This window comes from Dromiciops gliroides, chromosome 3, assembly GCF_019393635.1.
Source record: "Dromiciops gliroides isolate mDroGli1 chromosome 3, mDroGli1.pri, whole genome shotgun sequence".
Lineage (NCBI taxonomy): Eukaryota > Metazoa > Chordata > Mammalia > Microbiotheria > Microbiotheriidae > Dromiciops > Dromiciops gliroides.
Window position 1 is genome coordinate 449,518,380 of NC_057863.1, and position 19,529 is coordinate 449,537,908.

General features: G+C 37.7%; 1 protein-coding gene across 2 annotated transcripts in view; it reads left to right on the forward strand.

Moving 5' to 3' along the window:
• The first annotated feature begins 1,349 nt into the window (after nt 1-1,349).
• The window catches only part of TTC21B (tetratricopeptide repeat domain 21B), a 102,785-nt gene continuing 84,605 nt past the window's right edge, over nt 1,350-19,529 (forward strand). For both annotated transcript variants that reach the window (XM_043998361.1, XM_043998362.1), the window contains exons 1-5: nt 1,350-1,539; nt 11,913-12,042; nt 12,139-12,249; nt 15,516-15,682; nt 17,239-17,361. In XM_043998361.1, coding sequence (XP_043854296.1) covers nt 1,519-1,539; nt 11,913-12,042; nt 12,139-12,249; nt 15,516-15,682; nt 17,239-17,361 — 552 coding nt within the window. In that variant the 5' untranslated portion in view covers nt 1,350-1,518. The remainder of the gene's footprint in view (nt 1,540-11,912; nt 12,043-12,138; nt 12,250-15,515; nt 15,683-17,238; nt 17,362-19,529) is intronic.

The window sequence follows — 19,529 nt, forward strand, 5'->3', positions numbered from 1 at the left end:
AGGAAATGAAATGCTATGATTGGTCCAATAGGTGAAAAAGGAGTAATTTCCCATTACAAGAAGTTCCACAGAAAGAAAAAAGGGAGCAGTGGTAAGAATAAAGGCATAGGAGTCTCCAACAGCTTCCTATGGTACAAAAAAAAATCTTTCTGCCTAGTTTTTGTTCACTTGCGCTGACTTCATAACCCCATTTGGGTTTTTGGGGGGGGGAGGGGCAAAGATACTGGAGTGATTTGCCATTTCCTTCTCCAGTTCATTTTATAGATGAAGAAACTGAGGCGAACAGGGTTAAGTGACTTGCCCAGGATTACACAGCTAGTAAGTATCTGAGGCCGGATTTGAATTAAGGAAGATGAGTCTTCCTGACTCCAGGTCTGACACTATTGACTGCACAACCTATCTGCCCTGCCTACAGAGAGAGCACAACTATTTTCTTACCTGATGGATCCAAGAGAGCCAAGCACTCCATTTAGTGACTTCCACTGCTAGCTATTAAAACAGAGCATTGCTTCTTAACCTACGTCGTGGTATTCCTCTACAATTTGCTCCCACAAGAAGATAGTAGGCTTCTAGCAGTCGCGGAGGACCATGGATCAGCACCTTGAAGAGCCACAGGCCACAGTGTGGCTGTGTAATCTGATATGGGAGCAGTGAAGAAAGTGAGTAAATAGCCACTTTTCATCTTGAAGACCAGTCATGTTTCACATTCCCACTCTTCCCAGCTTTATGCTAGGATCAAATGAGACAATATTTGTAAAGTGCTATGACAACTTTGACGTACTATGTAAATGTTAGTTATTGTTTTTCTGTTCGATTCAACAAACATTTGTTAAGAGCTTCTTCAGTGCCAGGCACTGCGCTAAGCACTGGGGATACAAAAAGAGACCAAAGACCGTCCTCACCCTCTAGCAGTTTACAATCAATCTAAATGGGGGAGACAACACGTAAACAAATACAAGGCAAGCTCTAGCCAGAATGAATAAGAAATAAGTAAGACAGGGCAAGTACTGGAAGTAAGAGTTGCTAGGGAAGGTTTCTTGGTGCTATATTATTTATTATTATTATCGTTACTATTATTATTATTTAGGTAGCTCTTAATGAACACCTCCTCCTTACTCCCACCTCTCCCTTTTCCCTAATCCTCTACGCGCCAACTCCTCATCACCCTCAAATCCCTTCCTCCTCCCTGTGTCAGTGCAGGTGGGACCGCCCCCTTTGGCTTGAGAGCCAATGGTTTGGGCTCTAGCTCTTGAAGCGTGTCCTGTCTCTGGGCCTCACTCCGAGAATCCCCGCCTCCTTATCCCCTCCTTCCCTACCCCACCAGCCCCACCCTCCCCGCGCGCGTCCCTGTGTCCAGACCCAGAGCGAGGCTCCCTGAGGCTACACCTCCCAGTCCTCCGGTTCTGGGTTGGACGCGCGCCGCGGGAGTCGAAGGCGGGAGGAGAGGAAGCTGGTGGGCGGGCCTTGGACCAGGTCTCCAGGGGGCGGTCGCCCGTTTCCTCGGTTGTCCAGCGAACCATGGACGCTCAGGGTCTGAAGGTGAACGAATGAAGTCCTGGGAAGACTTCGGGTGGTGGGGGGTGAGGCCAGGCAGGGGTCGGGGTAGGGGGAATGTGTGTGTGGGGGGGGGGGGTTGAGGAGGAGGAGGAGGAGGAGGAGGAGGAGGAGGAGGAGGAGGAGGAGGAGGAGGAGGAGGAAGGTCCGGGGCCGCTGACTCCGTTTGATTCGGGGCGTGGTGCTGGGCCCGTGGGGACCCCGCGGCTCCCACAGCCATAGGATGTGTCGTGACTGTACCCTTCCACCCCACCTCTCAGCACCTGGGACTGGGGTCACTTTGTCACCGAGTCTAAGCCCTGGCCCCGTCTTTTGACCCCGAGGCCGCACGACGCCTTGGTTTCTTAATGTGAACTGATTGAATTCCGTTTTTCAGCAGTTATTATGCGCCTGCTCTGTGCCTGGCACTGTGCTAAGCACAAAGGATGTCCCTGCTCTCGTATCACCGGTTATTTTGTGGCAGAGCCTGGAATTGCGAAGAAGACCCGGGTTCAGGGCCTGGCTCTGATTCTAAATGGTCGTGGGGCCAGGCCAACTCTTTATGTCCCGGAGCTGTGGATAGAAACCTGGAATCTGGAAGGGCTGAGGGCTGAGTTCAAATGCGGGGTCGGACACAATAGCTTTGTGACCCTGTGACAATTTACAAGGCCCCTTAATCCTTTGGCTGCCTCTGTTTCCTCATCTGTAAAATGAGGATAATCCTAGTACGTACCTCACATTGTTATTGTGAGGATCAAATGTGAGATAATTCTTGTAAAGTGCTTTGCAAACTTTAAAGCACCATATAAACTATAGCTAGCTGTTATCAGCAACCGGTGGAGGGAGCTTCCACTCCAGGATCTCCCTACTGGGATGAATTCACAAGTCCTATCTGGACTCTGGCTGCTCGCCCCCAGAATGTTTATTTGATGTTATGGTAGGTTTGAAATGATAACAGAATGTTCCTTTAACATAAGTGGATCTCCTCTACTGCCTGTTTAGAGAATTGTCTAATTGGAGAGAGGGGACCTAATTTCTCCTCTCCTGTTATAAAAATGTGTTTGAGGAGGAGAAGACAAAATGGAATTAATCCCGAGACCTTGCTTGAATACAAATGAGGCCGATTTAATGGACTCCTTCCTTCCCCCACCTCCCATTTTCTTCCCCCAATTTAGGGCTGCACAGGTTCACTGAAAAAGGGGGGCCATTAGGAGGGGATGGTGTTTTAGGAATATTACTTTGGAGATTAGGTGTGATGCAAAATGATGTGATGCCTGTTTGGCAGCTGGAAAATCAAGCAATGTAGATGTGGTCTAAGGATTGTGACTGGTATTGTTCAAACACTCTTAGGTTAGAGGTAGCAGAAATGAGAATGATGAATTAAAAGATGAATATTTTGATCTGTTTCTTATGTGCAGATCTAGTTACATCACTCATCTGCTCAAAAACTTCCCATGGTTCTATACTGCCCAACAAATAAAGTTTAAGTTCCTCTGCCTGGCATTCAAGACCCCTTTACAACCTTATGCCACCATACCTTTTCAGCCTTTCATCTTTTTACTCCTCTCTCCCTGTACTCTAAACTATAGCTATATTGGATGTCTCTCTGGCCTCCTGAACATGTATTTTGTATTCTTAAGTCTCTGCCTAGCAAAATCTCGCACATGCTTTTAAACATGCCACTTTGTTGGGGCAGCCTTTGTTGACCAATCAGTTCTTGTCAACTTCCCTTTACTTAATACAGCACTTTACTTTGTAATCCTAATACACAATATTACATGATATTTGTTTTTTCTAATACCTTTACTAAACAGTATACTTTAGTGGATTATGAAATTTGGGGGAAAGAGTACAGTGTTCCTATAAATCTAGCTCAGGATCTACACTAGGTGCCTAATAAATGTTTCTTGTTAAATTAGATCATTTCATCAGTACTTTAGATTTGTTAGTTTGGGCACCTCTGATTTATGCACATATCAATAGGTAAGAATTCTCATATACCCAAATGAATCCTTGATCTTTTATCTTTGTGGATATTCCCTCCAGTGATACAGATCACAACTCTTCCATGCCATTCTATCAGGTATCCTTATATGTTAACACATGATGAAGAACTTCCTCAATTTACCTTGCAAGTGGACCACACTGGTCATCCAGCAGGGTTTTTTCCCCCTTCTCTGTATCTAGCCTATATTCTTTTTTGATCAAATATTTCTCTGATTATATACTTTGTTCTGGGTTTTATTCATAGTTCACTATTGTAATGTATTTCATACCCACAGCCCCCTTATGCTTCTCCATTGCCTTCAGAGTAATTCTCAATTTTAATTCTTCCAAGACTAGTTTCCCATGATTCAGCCATATATTGACACTGGTAAAATACTAGTAGTAAAAATAAAGGCCTTTATCTCATAGAGAAATTTGAGGTCATTAATGGAATGCTATAATTTTCCATAGGCAATTCAGTCCATTCTCTACCTCCTGTTTAATTTTGTACCCAACTTATCCATTTGCTTTGTCTGTCCAAGGTACAAATATATTTAAGGATATGTTCTTTAGGTTGTCCTTTTAACTGCAAATATAGTAGACATTCTTTATCCACTTAGTTTTTCCTGTGAAGATGATTAGACAAAACTTTTGAGTGATTATTGGTCTCATTCAGGAGGCTCTTTGGTGTTATTAGGTTTAGTGCAACTAGTATGGTATTATTCATAATTTCTAAAGAATCCCCCTTCATCTTGGACTCCATATTGGATTTCCTTCTTGACAGTGGTAATGAACATTTTTTTCAAGTATATATCTTCCTGTTTTAGAACATTTTGATATAAATGATCATAGGGTGATTGGCCAAAATCTCTGTTGTTCTATCTTTCGATGAATCTTGTATTATTTTGATATTATAGATGGGAGGTACCTTGTTGGTAGAGAGCCTCTTAAGTGGCATTTCCTCTATAAATCCAATGCTTTTTTTATTATAATCAACGGACAATAAACGTGAGATCTTATATTCTATCTATCTTTTGATCAGTTGTGTAATGTTAAATATGTGTTTTGTTTTGGAAAGTCACTGCCTAAAGCATGCCTACAACCCTAATGCCCTGATTTAAAATGCCCTTGATGCATATGTAGATGATCTCACCAAAATGTGTATGTATGCAGTATATGTTTATATATATATATATAAATGTTTATATTTATGTTAATAATTTACATATTTTGTATATTTTATGTATAAATATATCTTATACATTTATGTATATATACATACTTATAAAAATACACACACAGTGCACACATATCTGGGAAAGTTGTTTTCCTTCGTTCTCGAAAAGAACTATTACATTGGGAGGTGATGTCATGACTTAACAGTGAATTAGATTTAAGGGAGGGAGGGCTGTGCCAGGTCACCAACCTCACTCTCTGCTCCAGAGCCATCTGAGCCAGTGGCAAGATATGTATGAGGACAACTGGAGATGGGCCTGTATGTTTAAGGCAGTTGGGGTTAAGTGACTTGCCCAGGGTCACACAGCTAGTAAGTGTTTGAGGTGAGATTTGAATTCAGGTCCTCTCCACTTCAGGGCCATTGCTGTATCCATTTCACCACCTAGCTACCCCTATGGGAAAGTAGGTATATAGGATAGTAGTTGTTGATGTTGTCTTGGTCACTGTTTTTGGACATTAAAAAGATAAAAACAGTTTTCCAAGCCTTTAATATCTTCCCTAAGATAACTTTAAACTTTAAAAAATTTTTTTATTGACATCTTCTATTTCTTATATAATCCTGGTTATTCCAAGTATTTCTTCCTCTCCCTCACCCAAAGAGCCATCTTATTGTTGTTGTTGTTGAGTCATTTTAATCATGTCTGACTCTTTGTGACCCCATTTGGGATTTTCTTGGCAAAGATATCAGAGTAGTGTACCATTTCCTTCTCCAGCTCATTTTACAGATGAAAAACTGAGGCAAACAGGGTTAAGTGACTTGCCTAGGGTCACACTGTTATTAAGTGTCTGAGGCCAGATTTGAACTCAGGAAGATGAGTCTTCCTGACGCCAGGCCCAGTACTCTAACCACTGAGCCACTTAGCTGTCTTGAGACATCTCATCATGTTTTTTAGAAAGAAAGGACACCCCCTCCCCAGCAAAACTAACCAATATGTTGAAAAATTCTGAAACCATGCAATTTGTAACACCTATGAACCTTTTGAAAGTGGTTGGTAGCAAATCTCATATCTCTTAAGTCTTGCTTGATCTTTATAATTTTGTTACATTTACTTTTGATTGTTTTGTTGTATCATTCTTTCCATTTACATTGCTATATTTACCGAATATATTATTTACTTAGCTCTGCTTGTTTCACTCTGCATGGGTCCATGTTGCTCTTTCCATGCTTCTCTTTACTTATCACAGATTTCATTTCTTTCTTTCTTTCTTTTCTTTTTTTTTTTTGAGGCAATTGGGATTAAGTGACTTGCCCAGGGTCACACAGCTAGTAAGTGTTAAGTGTCTGAGGCTGGATTTGAACTCAGGTCCTCCTGAATCCAGGGCTGGTGCTCTATCCACTGCGCCACCTAGCTGTCCCAACAGATTTCATTTCTTACAGCACTTATCCTCCAACTATTTAAGTTCTTCATTTCTGTAAGTACTTTGTAATTGTATCTCTGTCTTTGTGGTAGGTTGATCCCCAGATATTTTATGCATTTTGTAATTAATTGGAATAGGACTTCCCATTCTATTATTGTTTCTTGTGTTTTATTAATATATAGAAATGCTATTGATTTTTGAAGATTTATTTTGTAACCTGAAACTGTACAGAAGCTTTTATTTCAATTGGTATCTCCCCTGGTTTCCTGGGATTTTACAAGTAAAGCATAGAAATAGTTTTATCTCCTCTTTATCTTTATGCCTTTAGATTCTTTCTCTTGTCTTATTGTTAATTGCTAGCGTTTCCAGAACTGTATCAAAAAATAGTAGGGAGAGTGGACACTCCCATATTTATTGGAAGGGGTTCCTAGTGTGTCATCACTACATATGATGCTTGCTTTTAGTTTTAAATGATTTTTTATGATTTTTTAAAATAACTCCCTGTGCCTATAATTTTGTAGGTTTTTCAGCACAAAAGAATGTTATACTTTACCAAAGATTTCTTTTGCATTTAATCAGATGATTATGTGTTTTTGGATGTTTGGGTTTTTAATGTGATTAATTGTTGATTGTCTTATTATTGAATCATCCTTATATCCCTAATATAAATCCCACTTGGCCATAATGAATGATCTCTTGGATAAATTGCTGAGTCTGAGAATTTTGTTGGACACTATTGCGTCAGTATTCATTAATTATATTGGCCTATAGTTTTCTTTCTGTGTTTTCTCTCCATGGTTTAGGTATTAGGACTATATATTTCTCATAAAAGGATTCTGACAGGATGTTTTCTTTCTCAAATTTTGAGGATATTTTGTGAAGTGTGGTTACTAATTGTTCTTTCAAAGTTTGATAGAATTCTCCTGTGATACCATTGGGAAAGGGAGGGTTTTTTCCCTTTGGTAGTTTCTTGACAGCTACATCTATTTTCTTTTCCAAAATGGATTATTTAAGATTTCTATTTAGTCTTCTGATATTTGGGGTATTTTATATTTTTGGAAATCTTTTCTTTTGTCTTGTTAACATATAACTGTGCATAATATGTTCTGAGTATTCTTTTTATTTCTTTTTGTTTTGCTGTGATTTTACTTTCCTTATTTGCTATTTCATTGACTTTAATTGGATTAGATAAAGATTTGTCCATTTTAATAGTTTTTTTCAGAGAACCAGCTTTTAGTTTTAATTATCATGGCCCTCTTTTTTTGTTTCTAATTTATCTATTTCCTCTCTAGTTTTTAACATTTTCTTTGTGCTTATTTTAAATTTATTTGTTGGCTTTCTATTTTTAAAAAAAGTATACTCAGTTCATGAATCCTCTCTTTTTCTATTTTGTTAATGTATGTTTGTAAGGATTTGTTTTTTCCCCTTGAGGACTGCTTTAGTTGCAACCCAGAAATTTTGGCACAGTGGGTAGAGTACTGGGTCTGAAGTCAGGAAGACATAAGTTCAAATCCAGTCTCAGACACTTAGGAGCAGTGTGACCTGGTAAAGTCAGTGAGCCTCTCTTTGCTTTACTTTCTTCATCTGTAAAATGGGGATGAATAATACCAGCTACTTCCCAGGACTGCTGTGAGGCTCAAATGAGAATAATTGTAAAGAGTTCAGTACAGTGCCTAGTATCTAGTAAGCACTACATAAATGCTAGTCACTAATATTGCTAGTTGTTTTAATGATTTGTTCTTTGGCCAAATCATAATTTAGGATTTTATTATTAAATCTCCATTTGGTTCTTTACCTTTTGTTTATAGTCCCTGAACCATTTACTGTTTTAATGGCTTTATGGTTTCTAAAAGATGTATTAAGTCTTTCTGCCTTTTTTACATTTGTCTCTGTGCCCTGATAAATGGTCAGTTTTTGTAAAAACTGTATATGGTGCTAAGAAAGAAGTATGTTCTTTTGCTGATCCATTTAGGAGGCCCCTTAAGTCTTTTAGCAGTAGTTTTTTTTTCCTAGGAATTTGTTCAGTTCCATATTTTCTCTTTCACTTATTTTTCTATTAGACTTATCTGAAACAAAGGGAGGAATATTGAAGTCTCTTATGACTGTTGTGTTGCTGTCTTTGTCTTCTTGTAGAACAGAAAATGTTGCCTTTAAAAATTTGGATATGAGCTTATTACTGATTTTGGTTTGTTGTCTATAGTTCCTTTTTTATTTTTTAAATGTTTTTGTTTTGGCAGCATAATTTCAACTCCTGGTTTTTTGGATTCAATTGATGCACAGTAAAAAAAATTTTTCCATCTTCTAAGTTTTATTTTGTGTATGTCTTTGGTTTTTTTTGTTTTGTTTTTAATGTGCTTTCTTGTAAGCAACAGATTGTAGCATTTTATTTTCTTATCCCTGGTGTTAAGTTTTTTGTTTTATTGTATTATTTTTATCCATTCACATTTAAAGTTATGTTAGGTTTATATTTTCTTCCATCTAATATTGGTTGTTTTGGGTTTTGTTTATTGAATTATGAGTTTTTCCTTCTTCTGTAGTAAACATAGTACTACGTTCCTCTTTTTTAAAAGTGGTTCCTTTCCCTGTGGCTCTCTTCCCCCCACACTTAATTTGCTCCTTTAATTTGTTACCCTTTTCTCTTTGGGGTTTTGCTTATTTATTTTTCTCTCCTGCTTTTATCTGGTTATATAATTCTTCCCTCCCACCACCACGAACCTTTTCCCTCTCAGTCAAGTAGATTTACCTTTTTTCTCCTCCCCTTCGTCTTGTACTGTTTATTAGATTTTTCTATTTCATTTTTGTGTCCTTTTCCAACAAGAATTTCTTTTACCCTCTTAATTAACCATCCTTTCTACTCTAAAGCCCTGTTCTCTGATTCATGGGCTCCAATTATCTAGTCTCTCTTTTCTCTGTATTCTTCATGCAACCAAATTTTCTGAGTTATCATAAGCTCTCCCCTGTAGGTGGTTTCTGATTTGTAGGAATTGATGGATGGATTCCTCTTTTCCATAGGACCTCACCCCCAGAACAATACCAATTTATTGCATTTATTGTCAGACAAGACACTTCCTCATTGTAGTAGGGCCCCTTCCCCAACCAAGTCCCTTATATAGCTAATCACTAATCTATACCCTCACCTGGTTACCTGTTCCCCCCCCCAATTACCTCAAAATCTCTTTCCTTTGTTTATGCTTTCTGACTCCCCCAAGGCCCAGTTGCCTCAAGGAGTTCCAACTCCCTCACTTCTGAAGTAGAAAGTAGACTTTTCAAGCTCCAGATCTCCCAGACTATACCCAGAATAAGATCCCAGTCTCCCTTCACAGGCCATCTCTCTTTTTTTTTTTTATTTTTTTTATTTTTTTGCAGGCAATGGGGGTTAAGTGACATGCCCAGGGTCACACAGCTAGTAAGTGTCAAGTGTCTGAGGCCGGATTTGAACTCAGGTACTCCTGAATCCAGGGCCGGTGCTTTATCCACTGCGCCACCTAGCTGCCCCCCAGACCATCTCTCTTTACCCATAAAAATATTCATCAATGGAGCCCTTTCCCATCATCAAAGTAAGGCCTCCTTTTTCTTTCCACCTTTTCATTACTATCCCCCTTCTCCTCATCCACTCCCATGTAGGCTCTTTTCTTTTGGAGACCACAGAGGTCACTTTCCCCTGTTAAGACACCCAAACCAAGACTACTTCTCTCTTTTTTACTCCTCTCTTTTCTTTATATTAGGAGACACCTTGTTTTCCAGAGCTAAAGCCTAGCAAGCAAGCTGTGACCCAAGCTTGGCATAACAACAATCCTTTGTGCTCTCTTTCTGGATGAACTCTGCTACAGCTAAATCACAGAATTGGTTCAAACAAGCCCCAGGTGGTCCCTGAACTCAGAGAAGCACACGTAGGAATCACATTCCTGTCATGAAGCTCTGCTATAAACAGACTGTCAGTAGGCACACTAACCTCATTGTTGCTGTTAACCTCACTGCTGTGGTTATACCTTCCTGTTTGGTTCTTTGTCTAGCTACAACTGTATTTATCAAGGCTTAGCCTTGCTGCCTTTTCTGCCTCATGCAGGACTCTTCATGTTTGAGGCCAACTGTAGTGATGCTTTTGCTTTTGAGGGTGAACCCAGTTTTTTCTAACTCGAAGTATTACCCTTTCTTGTACTTATGAAGTTGATTATTAGAACCCACATACAGAGCTTTCCATTTAATCAGCTTTAATACATTATTATAGCTTATAGATTTCTTGTTTTTGCATCTTGACTTTGTAATCCAGCTTACTAGTTTCATGACATCTTCAAATTTGAATAAAGCAGAACTACCATCCTTTGTGTTCTAAACATTATGCCTCTTAATTCATCTTAGGATTAAGTTAGCTTTCTTGGATGGTAGTTCTGCTTCATTCTGATCTAATCCAGAATCAATCTATATCTGGAATATTATGTTCAACAACGGATTCTGCATTTTAGAAAGAGTACTAACAATTTCTAAGGAGATAAAAATGGGTCTTGAACTATACAAAGGTCATATAAAGGATGAAGAGTTGCCAATTAGAAGAGGAATTGGATTTGTTGTACTTGACCATAGGAGTCAGAACTGAGTGATATGTGGCTCTATACACACACACACACACACACACACACACACACACACACACACACACACACACACGAAATTCCTGATAATTACAACTTTCCAAAAGTAGAATAGGCTGCCTAAGAGGTTGATAAGTTGCTCTTCACACAAGGTTTTAAGTAGAGGTTGTATAATCTCTTGTCTGTGATTTTTGGTCTAGTGTGAGTTGTAATAGATGACTTCTGAGGGTTCTTCCAACATTGACATTCTGTGGTTCTCGCATCTAGATTGCTTTTGCCCACTTGTGAGAATTAATTTGGTAGCCAAGCATATTGATATGTGAAAGATAGAGACTAACTGCATACAGAAGAGAAGATGGGAAAGTTGTGAAAGACTTGCTACAACATTAAGCCAAAATCACTTCAACACTGCCACCGCCGCGCCCCCCCCCCCTCTGCTGTGTGCCAAAACAATATCTGAGATTGCTTAGCATGAGGATAATACCTCATGTTACCCAAAATCTTCCTAGCATTATAGCTGAGTTTTCTAATCTCTTCCATGGTGGAGTAACTTTTCTACCCCCCTCCCAAACATATATGCTCTATTTTTCTACTGTGCTTCTTGGCCCATATATGGGATATAGGTAGTGATGGAAGTGGAGATGTGGGTTAGAAGAAAAAACTAATGATGAAGGAAAGGGTGACAATGATCTTGGGTAGGGTGGTTCATTGGAAAGATAATTGGATTTGAAGTTAGAGAATCTGAGATTGAACCCTGGTGTTACTACTTACTATCTGTTGGTAGTAAGAATTCTCCTGTGGGCCGCAGTTTCCTTAGCTGTCAAATGAAGGGTTTCAACTACATGGTCTTAGTCCTTTCCAGATGGGTCTATGATTTTTAATAAGTGTATCTTTCTTTTTGCCTTCCTTCCTGTTGTAGTCAGCATACCTAACTATAGCCCTTCTTGGGGAAAAAAATGCTTCTAGCTATTTGGTCATTCATTTGAATCATAGATCTAGAGCTGAAATGGACCTTTGAGATCATCTAGTTCAGTCCCCTCTTTTGAAAGATGAAGAAACTGAAGTGCAGAAAGGTTAAGTGCTTTGTTCAGGGTTACACAAATAAATGGCAGTATCAGGATCAAAACTCAGAGCCTATCTATCCAAATTCAATGTTCTTTTCACTAAAAGCTCTATAATTTTTCTTTGTTAAATTTGTTTTTCTTTCAGACTTTGATCAATTGTTATTGTCAAGAGAGATTTTTCCATCACGTAATAATTGTTGCAAGTGAAGGGCTTAAGAGGTATGTTGGTGACCCAGTTTTCAGGTTTTACCATGCATATGGCTCATTAATGGAAGGTATGTACTATTTTAGTGAATGTGTTCCTTATGCTTAAAATTATTGTTGTTAGGTGAAAAAACTTTGACTATATCCTGATCTTATTTGGCTTTTAGGTAGAAACCAAGATGCTATTAGAGAATTGGAGGCCATTAAAAACAAACAAGATGTTTCTGTTTGTTCCTTGATTGCATTGATATATGCTCATAAAATGAGTTCTAATCCAGGTATAGTATATAATCATCATTATGTTTATCACAGCATTTAAGACATTTAAAAATAAAGCACTCAAGACTGTTGGCCTACACCATTCACATTGATCTTTCTCTGATTCCTGTAGTATTTGTAGTCTCAAACACTCAATATGATTTCATTGATTTGGGAGTTTCTTCTAGTGATAAAGATGGCTTCTCATCCATGCCTGCCCCTTTTGTGCCCATCTTCTCCATGTCTTCCTTCAGATTCCCCACTGGAGGTCCATTCAACATCCTGGAGGACTTCCTCACTTTCTCCCTAGTGAAAATTCTAGTAGAGCACTCTAGCCAGTCACCTGTCATCCCTTGTTCTCACTGCATGATCTGCCTATCTTCTCTTTTTACCTTCTTGACATTCTTGTTAGTTACATGTTGCTTCAGGCTTATACCATATACTTTCTTTCCATCATCTTCTGTTTAATACTCAGTTTTTCTTTTCTTTCTTTTTTTTTTTTGGTCAGGCAATTGGGGTTAAGTGACTTGCCTAGGGCCACACAGCTAGTAAGTGTTAAGTTTCTGAGGTCGGATTTGAACTCAGGTCCTCCTGACTCCAGTACCCATGCTCTCTCCACTGCGCCACCTAGCTGCCCCTCAGTTTTTCAAAGGCGGTGGTGTTCCAAGTTTCACTTCCATATAGCAACAACAGTAAAATATTTGTGTTGAAAAGTTGGACTTCTGCTTTATGGGGAGTTTGGGGTCTGTAAAGTGCTTTACAGTTTCCCAGATGCAATCCAGCCCTTTCTCCTCCTCCTTTCCAAATCTGGGTCTAATTCACTGTCTATCTGTTCCAGAGTTTACATATTGTTAGAAGCCTTGTTGGGTGTTCATCCAGATATATTCTCCACAACCTTTTCATGACTACTTAAGCCTATCATGGCTCCTATTTCCTTCAATCTCTCAGGGGAGAACCTTGCCTCATATTTTACAGAAAAAAAATATCAGGCCATTCTCTTTTCTTTCTTTCTTATCTCCTATCACTCAGGTTTCTTCTGCCATTTTCCTCCTTTTCACCCCGTTTCAAATGATGAAATGGTCTTACTGCTTCCTAAGGCTAACCTCTCCAATTATTCAAGTGATCCCATTCCATCTTGTTTCCTCTAATAGGTTGCCCATCACCTCATTCTCTCACTTATTTCTTATCTTTTCCTCTCTGCTGGCTCATTTCCTATTTCCTACAGACATGCCCCTGTCTCTCCTGTCCTGAAACATATCCCACTTGATCCTTCCATCCCTGCTATTACCCTATTTCTCTTCTGCCTTTTTTAGCTAAACTCCTTGAAAAGGCCTAGAATTGCTACGTCAACTTTCTTTCTTCTCACTCTCTTCTTAACCCCTTATAGCCTGGCTTCTGACCTTAACATTCTGCCAAAACTGTTCTCTTCAAAGTTACTAATGAACTCTTAGTTGCCAAATCCAATGGCCTTTTCTCAGTCCTTATTCTCTGTTATCTCTTTGCAGTCTTTAACCCTGTTGAGCACTCCTTCTTAATATTCTCTTTTCTCAAGGTTCTCAGGACACCACTCTTTCCTGGTTTTCCTCCTACTTATCTATACCATTCCTCTGTCCCCTTTGTCCTCCTCTATATCACACCCCCTAATCATAACGTTCTGTCCTGGGTCCTTTTCTCTATACTATTTCACATAATGATCTCATCTGCTCCCATGAGTTTAATTACCATCTTTATGTTGATGATTCTCAAATCTACCTTTCCTGCCCAATCTCTCTTTTGACCTTGCATCTTCAGCTGTCTTTCAGACATCTTAAGCTAGATTTCCAATAGACCTCTTAAACTCATGTCCCAAACAAAACTCATTGTCTTTCCCCCATGACTTTGAGTTCCCTCACCATACTAGTTATCCTAGCACCTGTTTATTAATTTTTTTCTATAATTACATAATAATAGAAGTGGTGTAGAACACAGAGGCCATCTAGTCTAACAGGTATCTGAACAAGAACCCTTTCCCAAGCATATACCCAGCAAGTGGAAATCCAGCCTCTGCTTGAAGATTTCCATTGTAACCTTCAAAAGATTAGACGAATCTCTTGTAAAGAATGTATGTGAAAATAAGTACAAAAGTTGCACAAGATGAAAAGGCATAGTTGGGTTGTGATTTATTTTGTTTCAGGAGGAACCTGTTATATTGGATTGCAGAGCTACTTAAATATAAAAGTATGAGTTGTAAATGAAAAAAAATTCTTAAATATCTCTGTGACAGACTGTTGACATAAACTAGTTTTAGAGTCTCAAGCTCAAATTACATATTTGTTTAATGCTAACAATTCACATGTATAATATAATACTTAAATCTGCCAAAGAATTATTTCCATTCTGCCTCAGAATGTGGAAATCCTGGTTTCTTAATTGGCTTTTCTAGTAGATTGTAAGCTCTCTCTGATTGGTCCCACCATGAAGGAAAAACATTCAACTAAATTCAGTTCAGGCCAGCTCGGGCTTGTCATAGGTTTTATGTCTAACATCTGAAGGATGATCCTCAGAGTGAAGAATTTTTCAGCTACAGCAACTCTAAGAGACCTGCTGATAAATCAAGAGGCACTACCATGAGTTTTGTTGGTAGGAGTACCCACACTGGTAAAAATCACAAGTCCTTGTGTTAAATTTTAAAACTTAGATTTGCTTTTCTTACAAAAAGATCTTAGATAGATAGTTCAAATTAGTATCCTAATTTTTTTTTAGTTGAGAAAACAAGTTAGGAGAGCTTTACCAATCACTTGGTTTCAGACTTTATAATTAGATCTTCTGACTAATAAATCCAGTGTTCACAGAAAAGAACACGATCAAAATCTTTGCATCATTTCTCAAAGATTTTAAGAGTACCTAGTCATCTGAAAAAATGATTGATTTTTTTTTTTTTTTAGTGAGGCAATTGGGGTTAAGTGACTTGCCCAGGGTCACAGAGCTAGTAAGTGTTAAGTGTCTGAGGCCAGATTTGAACTCAGGTACTCCTGACTCCAGGACTGGTGCCTTATCCACTGCGCCACCTAGCTGCCCCATAAATGATTGATTATTAACAGCAGGTACCCTGAATCTGGAATTCCTGCCCTAGACTATTTGTAAAGCTAATTAAATATAAAACATATTCCATATATGTATGGGAAAGTGGATATGTATATTCAGTCATCATTGTTCCAGGTATAAACATTTATCACTTTAGGAAACCCCAAACCCTAAATTTAGAAGAATTGTTTTTCATTTCAGAGTTCTTTTTTCCCCTTTCCAGATCGAGAAGCTATCCTGGAACTGGATGCTAAAATGAAGGAGCATCGTAAAACAGCTGGAGCAAAGGCTCTCTACTATGCAGGATTATTTTTGTGGCATATTGGTCGTCATGATAAGGCTCGGGAATATATTGACAGAATGATCAAAATTTCTAATGGTAGTAAAGAGGTACCTAGTTTTATTATCAATGCAAGCATAAAATATCTTCATTCCTTGAATGTAGTCTTGTTTTTTGGATCTTTGTTAGTTCCTTCTATTTTATGTCTATAAACAACAATGTTTTAACTCATTATATTCTAACAACCAACAAAAGTTAGTTTTCATCTGTGTTACTTATTGAGTTTTCTATAAAATTTTCTCTTCCATTAAGTGAAGAGCATGATCTAAACTAGTCAGTAGAAGGAACATTACTTCAGTTCACTTAGCTATATTTTCATGAAAAAAAAAAGTGGTTAAATAGAAACTTTACAATAGAAGTAGAAATTTTCTCATTTTAAGAATTGGCCTGATAGTTAATTGAAAAAGCCAATTACATAATTATAAATTGATAATAAAAATATTTATTTTAACTGGTTCTTAGCTTCTTTCTAATGTTTGTTTCTATTTAATTATCATGGTCAACTTATTTATTAAGAAAAATGTTAATAGTGTCAAGTTAAATTTTATTTGCTTGAAATTCTATTTTAGGTTTATGGATTGAGAGTTGTAAGGAGCTTTAAAAGCCATTTAGTACCACTACTTTATTTTACAGTTGAGGAAACTTAGGTTATCATTCCTTCCACCAAAGTCTTACTGTGATACCTCAACATGGCATCAAGGTGAATCATAGACTATGCCAGCCAAATGGAGGTTTTGACACTTCTTATTTATCTGGAAAGACTTCTAGTGTGGCCCCAATGACAAGTCTATTGACAACTATGTCTGTTGTCTGTGGATCAGCCTACCCAGATTCATGAGAGGTTTATCACAAGGTTAGATCCAGAGTGATACATCTATCAGCCCTAGTAATTCAGGAAAGCTATATATTAAATTACAGAAGTCATCAATGGATTGAGAGAGAGAAAGAGAGTATGTATGTTGTGTATTCCCCCTATTAAAATTATTTGACCTTTTTAGTATAGATCAATCAAATCAGCTATTGTAATTACATATATGAAAAAAAAATCTACCAGATCACTAAAATTCAACCCTATAGTACATATTAGTGATAGCAATTAATGCTTCATTCTTTCTGACCTGATTTATCCTTTTATTTTGATCTCTGGTGGCTTAGACCACTTATAAAGGTCAAGATTGTCTTTACTTAAAATGGATGTAATAACACTATCACTGACCTACTTTTCCTTGTCTGCTTAGGTGGTCAAGTTTGTTTTTTACATGTCACAGAAGAGTAGACAAATGCTAAAATCATAATGGTAAATTACCAAATCGGTATGAACACAGCAATAAATCAGTTTTAACAGTAATGGAATATGTGACATGTTTCTTAATGCCAAGTACAGTGAACTGGTGTTTGTTGGGCCTCACAGTAATCTATAGTTTCTTTGACTCATAGTTGGCATATGTTCAAAATCCAATTCTGTAGCACTAAGATATGTTTTCATAAGTTTTTTAAAGAAGGTTTTTCTATATTATAATTTCCAAAAGACATTTATTCTATACTCCTTATCAATGTATCAATTTCCAAAACAAAGAGAAATCTGACTAGATATTTCCTTTTACAGGGACTAGTTTTGAGAGCATGGATTGATGTAACTAGTGGAAAAGAAGCTTATGCTAAAAAAGCACTGAGGTACTTTGATGAAGGCATACAGGATGGAAATGACATTTTTGCTCTGCTGGGTAAGGTGAGTTCATGAAAATGGAGGTAAGTATATGCAACTTTTATATATTAGTGCTAAAGGTGTTTGGCACATCATGGTCAACAGGCATTTATTAAGTACCTTCTATATGCCAAGCACTATGTCAACTGCTGAAATATTACATTTAAATTTGGATTTATACTTAATACTTGGTTCTGCAAAATCTTATTAGATAAAACAGGGTTAGAGAAAGTAGTTAGTTCCAAAGGGGTAGCTCTTTTGCATTTACTTAACTGTTTACATTGTATCCCTCAGTAGAATATAAGCTTTTTGAGGGCAGGACAGCTTTTAATTTTTTGTTTTGTTTTGTTTGTTTCTCTATCTCCAGAGCTTAGCACAGGGCCTTGCACATAGAAATTTACTTAAATATTTGTTGAATTGCATCATGATATAAAATTAGCAGTATTATAGTAGGATTTGCTTTTGATATGCTCATATTAGTATCGTAATAGTCTTGATCAAAGTAATTTTATGTATTATATGCCTGAAGATAAAAATCCAGGTAACAATATAAAGGGCATTATCTTATGTGTGAGTGTGCACATGTAAGATCTTTCCCTTTATATTTCAGCAAAGTCACATCAATGCCAGTAAGGAAACCTAGGCTGAGAGTCTTAATTCATTTGGATTCGGTTAACATAGTTTTTGGGTGTTAATGCTAATTTCCCTGCATAGACTCACACAAGAGGACAGGAGGCAGTTAATTCAGGCTAAAATTCAATTGATTTCAACAAATCAATCAGATAACAAGCATTTACTCAACCCCTACTCTCTGCCAGACATTATACTACATATTTGGGACAAAAATAAAAAAATGAAATTGTTCTTGTATTCAAGGGGTTTACATTATATCAGAGGAAACAATATATGCATATACAAGTATGTACAAAATAAAATACAAGATCATTTTCAGTAGATAACACTAAAAACCAGAGGGTTTGAAAAAGCTTCATGTAGAAGGTATCACTTGGCTATGTTTTAAAGGGGACTGGGGACTCTAAGATGCAAGCTGAAGAAAGAGTATATTCCAGGCTTGGGATATTAGAGTTTTAAGCTGTAGAGAAGGGGACAAAAGGGAGTTAGTTGTGATTGGCCTCTTCTAAATAAAGTATGAGATGGATGTCTTCTAATTTCTTAGCTGAGATGGTAGGAAGAGGGGGTAATATGAGAATCAAGTAAAGAGGAGAAGATTTGGAATAGCTGGTACAGAAAAGAGAATCCCTTAAGGAGAAGAAAAAATGATTGTCTTGCTACAGGGAGAGCCCAGTTGAAGCTAGGTAACACAGATTTGTAGTGAATACAGTCTTCACAATTATGTGACTTCTTCCAACGCTATTGAGCCTCAAGTGAGTGTGAGTAGGAGTAGAAGATGTAGGTGTTGGGACTAATCCAGGGTTGGGGTTTGATAATACATGAGCATAAGTAGGAGAAGGGGTCAAGGGATTTGAGAGTAAAGGAGAATTAAGATTGGGAAAGGAGGAAGGTGTTCCTATAATATCCAAGACAGTCTAGAAATGAAGAAAAAACAAATAATCTCTACTTTCTAGGAGCTTACATTCTTCTTGGGAGATATGATATATACATAGACAAGTAGATAAAATAATTTTATGAGGAAGAAAGTACTAACAACTAAGGGAATCTCAGTCAAAACTTTGATGGAAAGTGCCACATAAGTTGAGCCTTAAAAAGCTAGATAGGTGAGGATAAAAGCACATTTCAGATTGAGGGTCAACATTTAAACATGCATAGAGGTGTAAAGTAAGGTTTTAGCTACAGTTAGTAGACTAGGATTATTTGTTTTGTTTTTTCCCTGAAATATATAGAGTGTGTGAATAGAAGTAATATGGAATAAGTCTGAAAATGTAGGTGTAAACCAGAATGTAGAGACTGTAAGTGCCAGGCTGAGGAGTTTACATTTTAACCCAGAGTCAATAGGGAGCTCATGAAAATTTTTGAGAAGCAGATTGACATAGCCCTGTGCTTTAGAAATATGAATTTGATAACTGTTTGGAGGTTGTTGTTTAGAGAAGTAAGAGACTAGAATTAGGGACACCAAGTAGGACCTTTTGCAATATTTTATTTGATGAACTAGGCTAGTAGCCTTCTGAATGAAGAGAAAGAGAACATATTTTGTTAAGATAGAATCAGTAAAA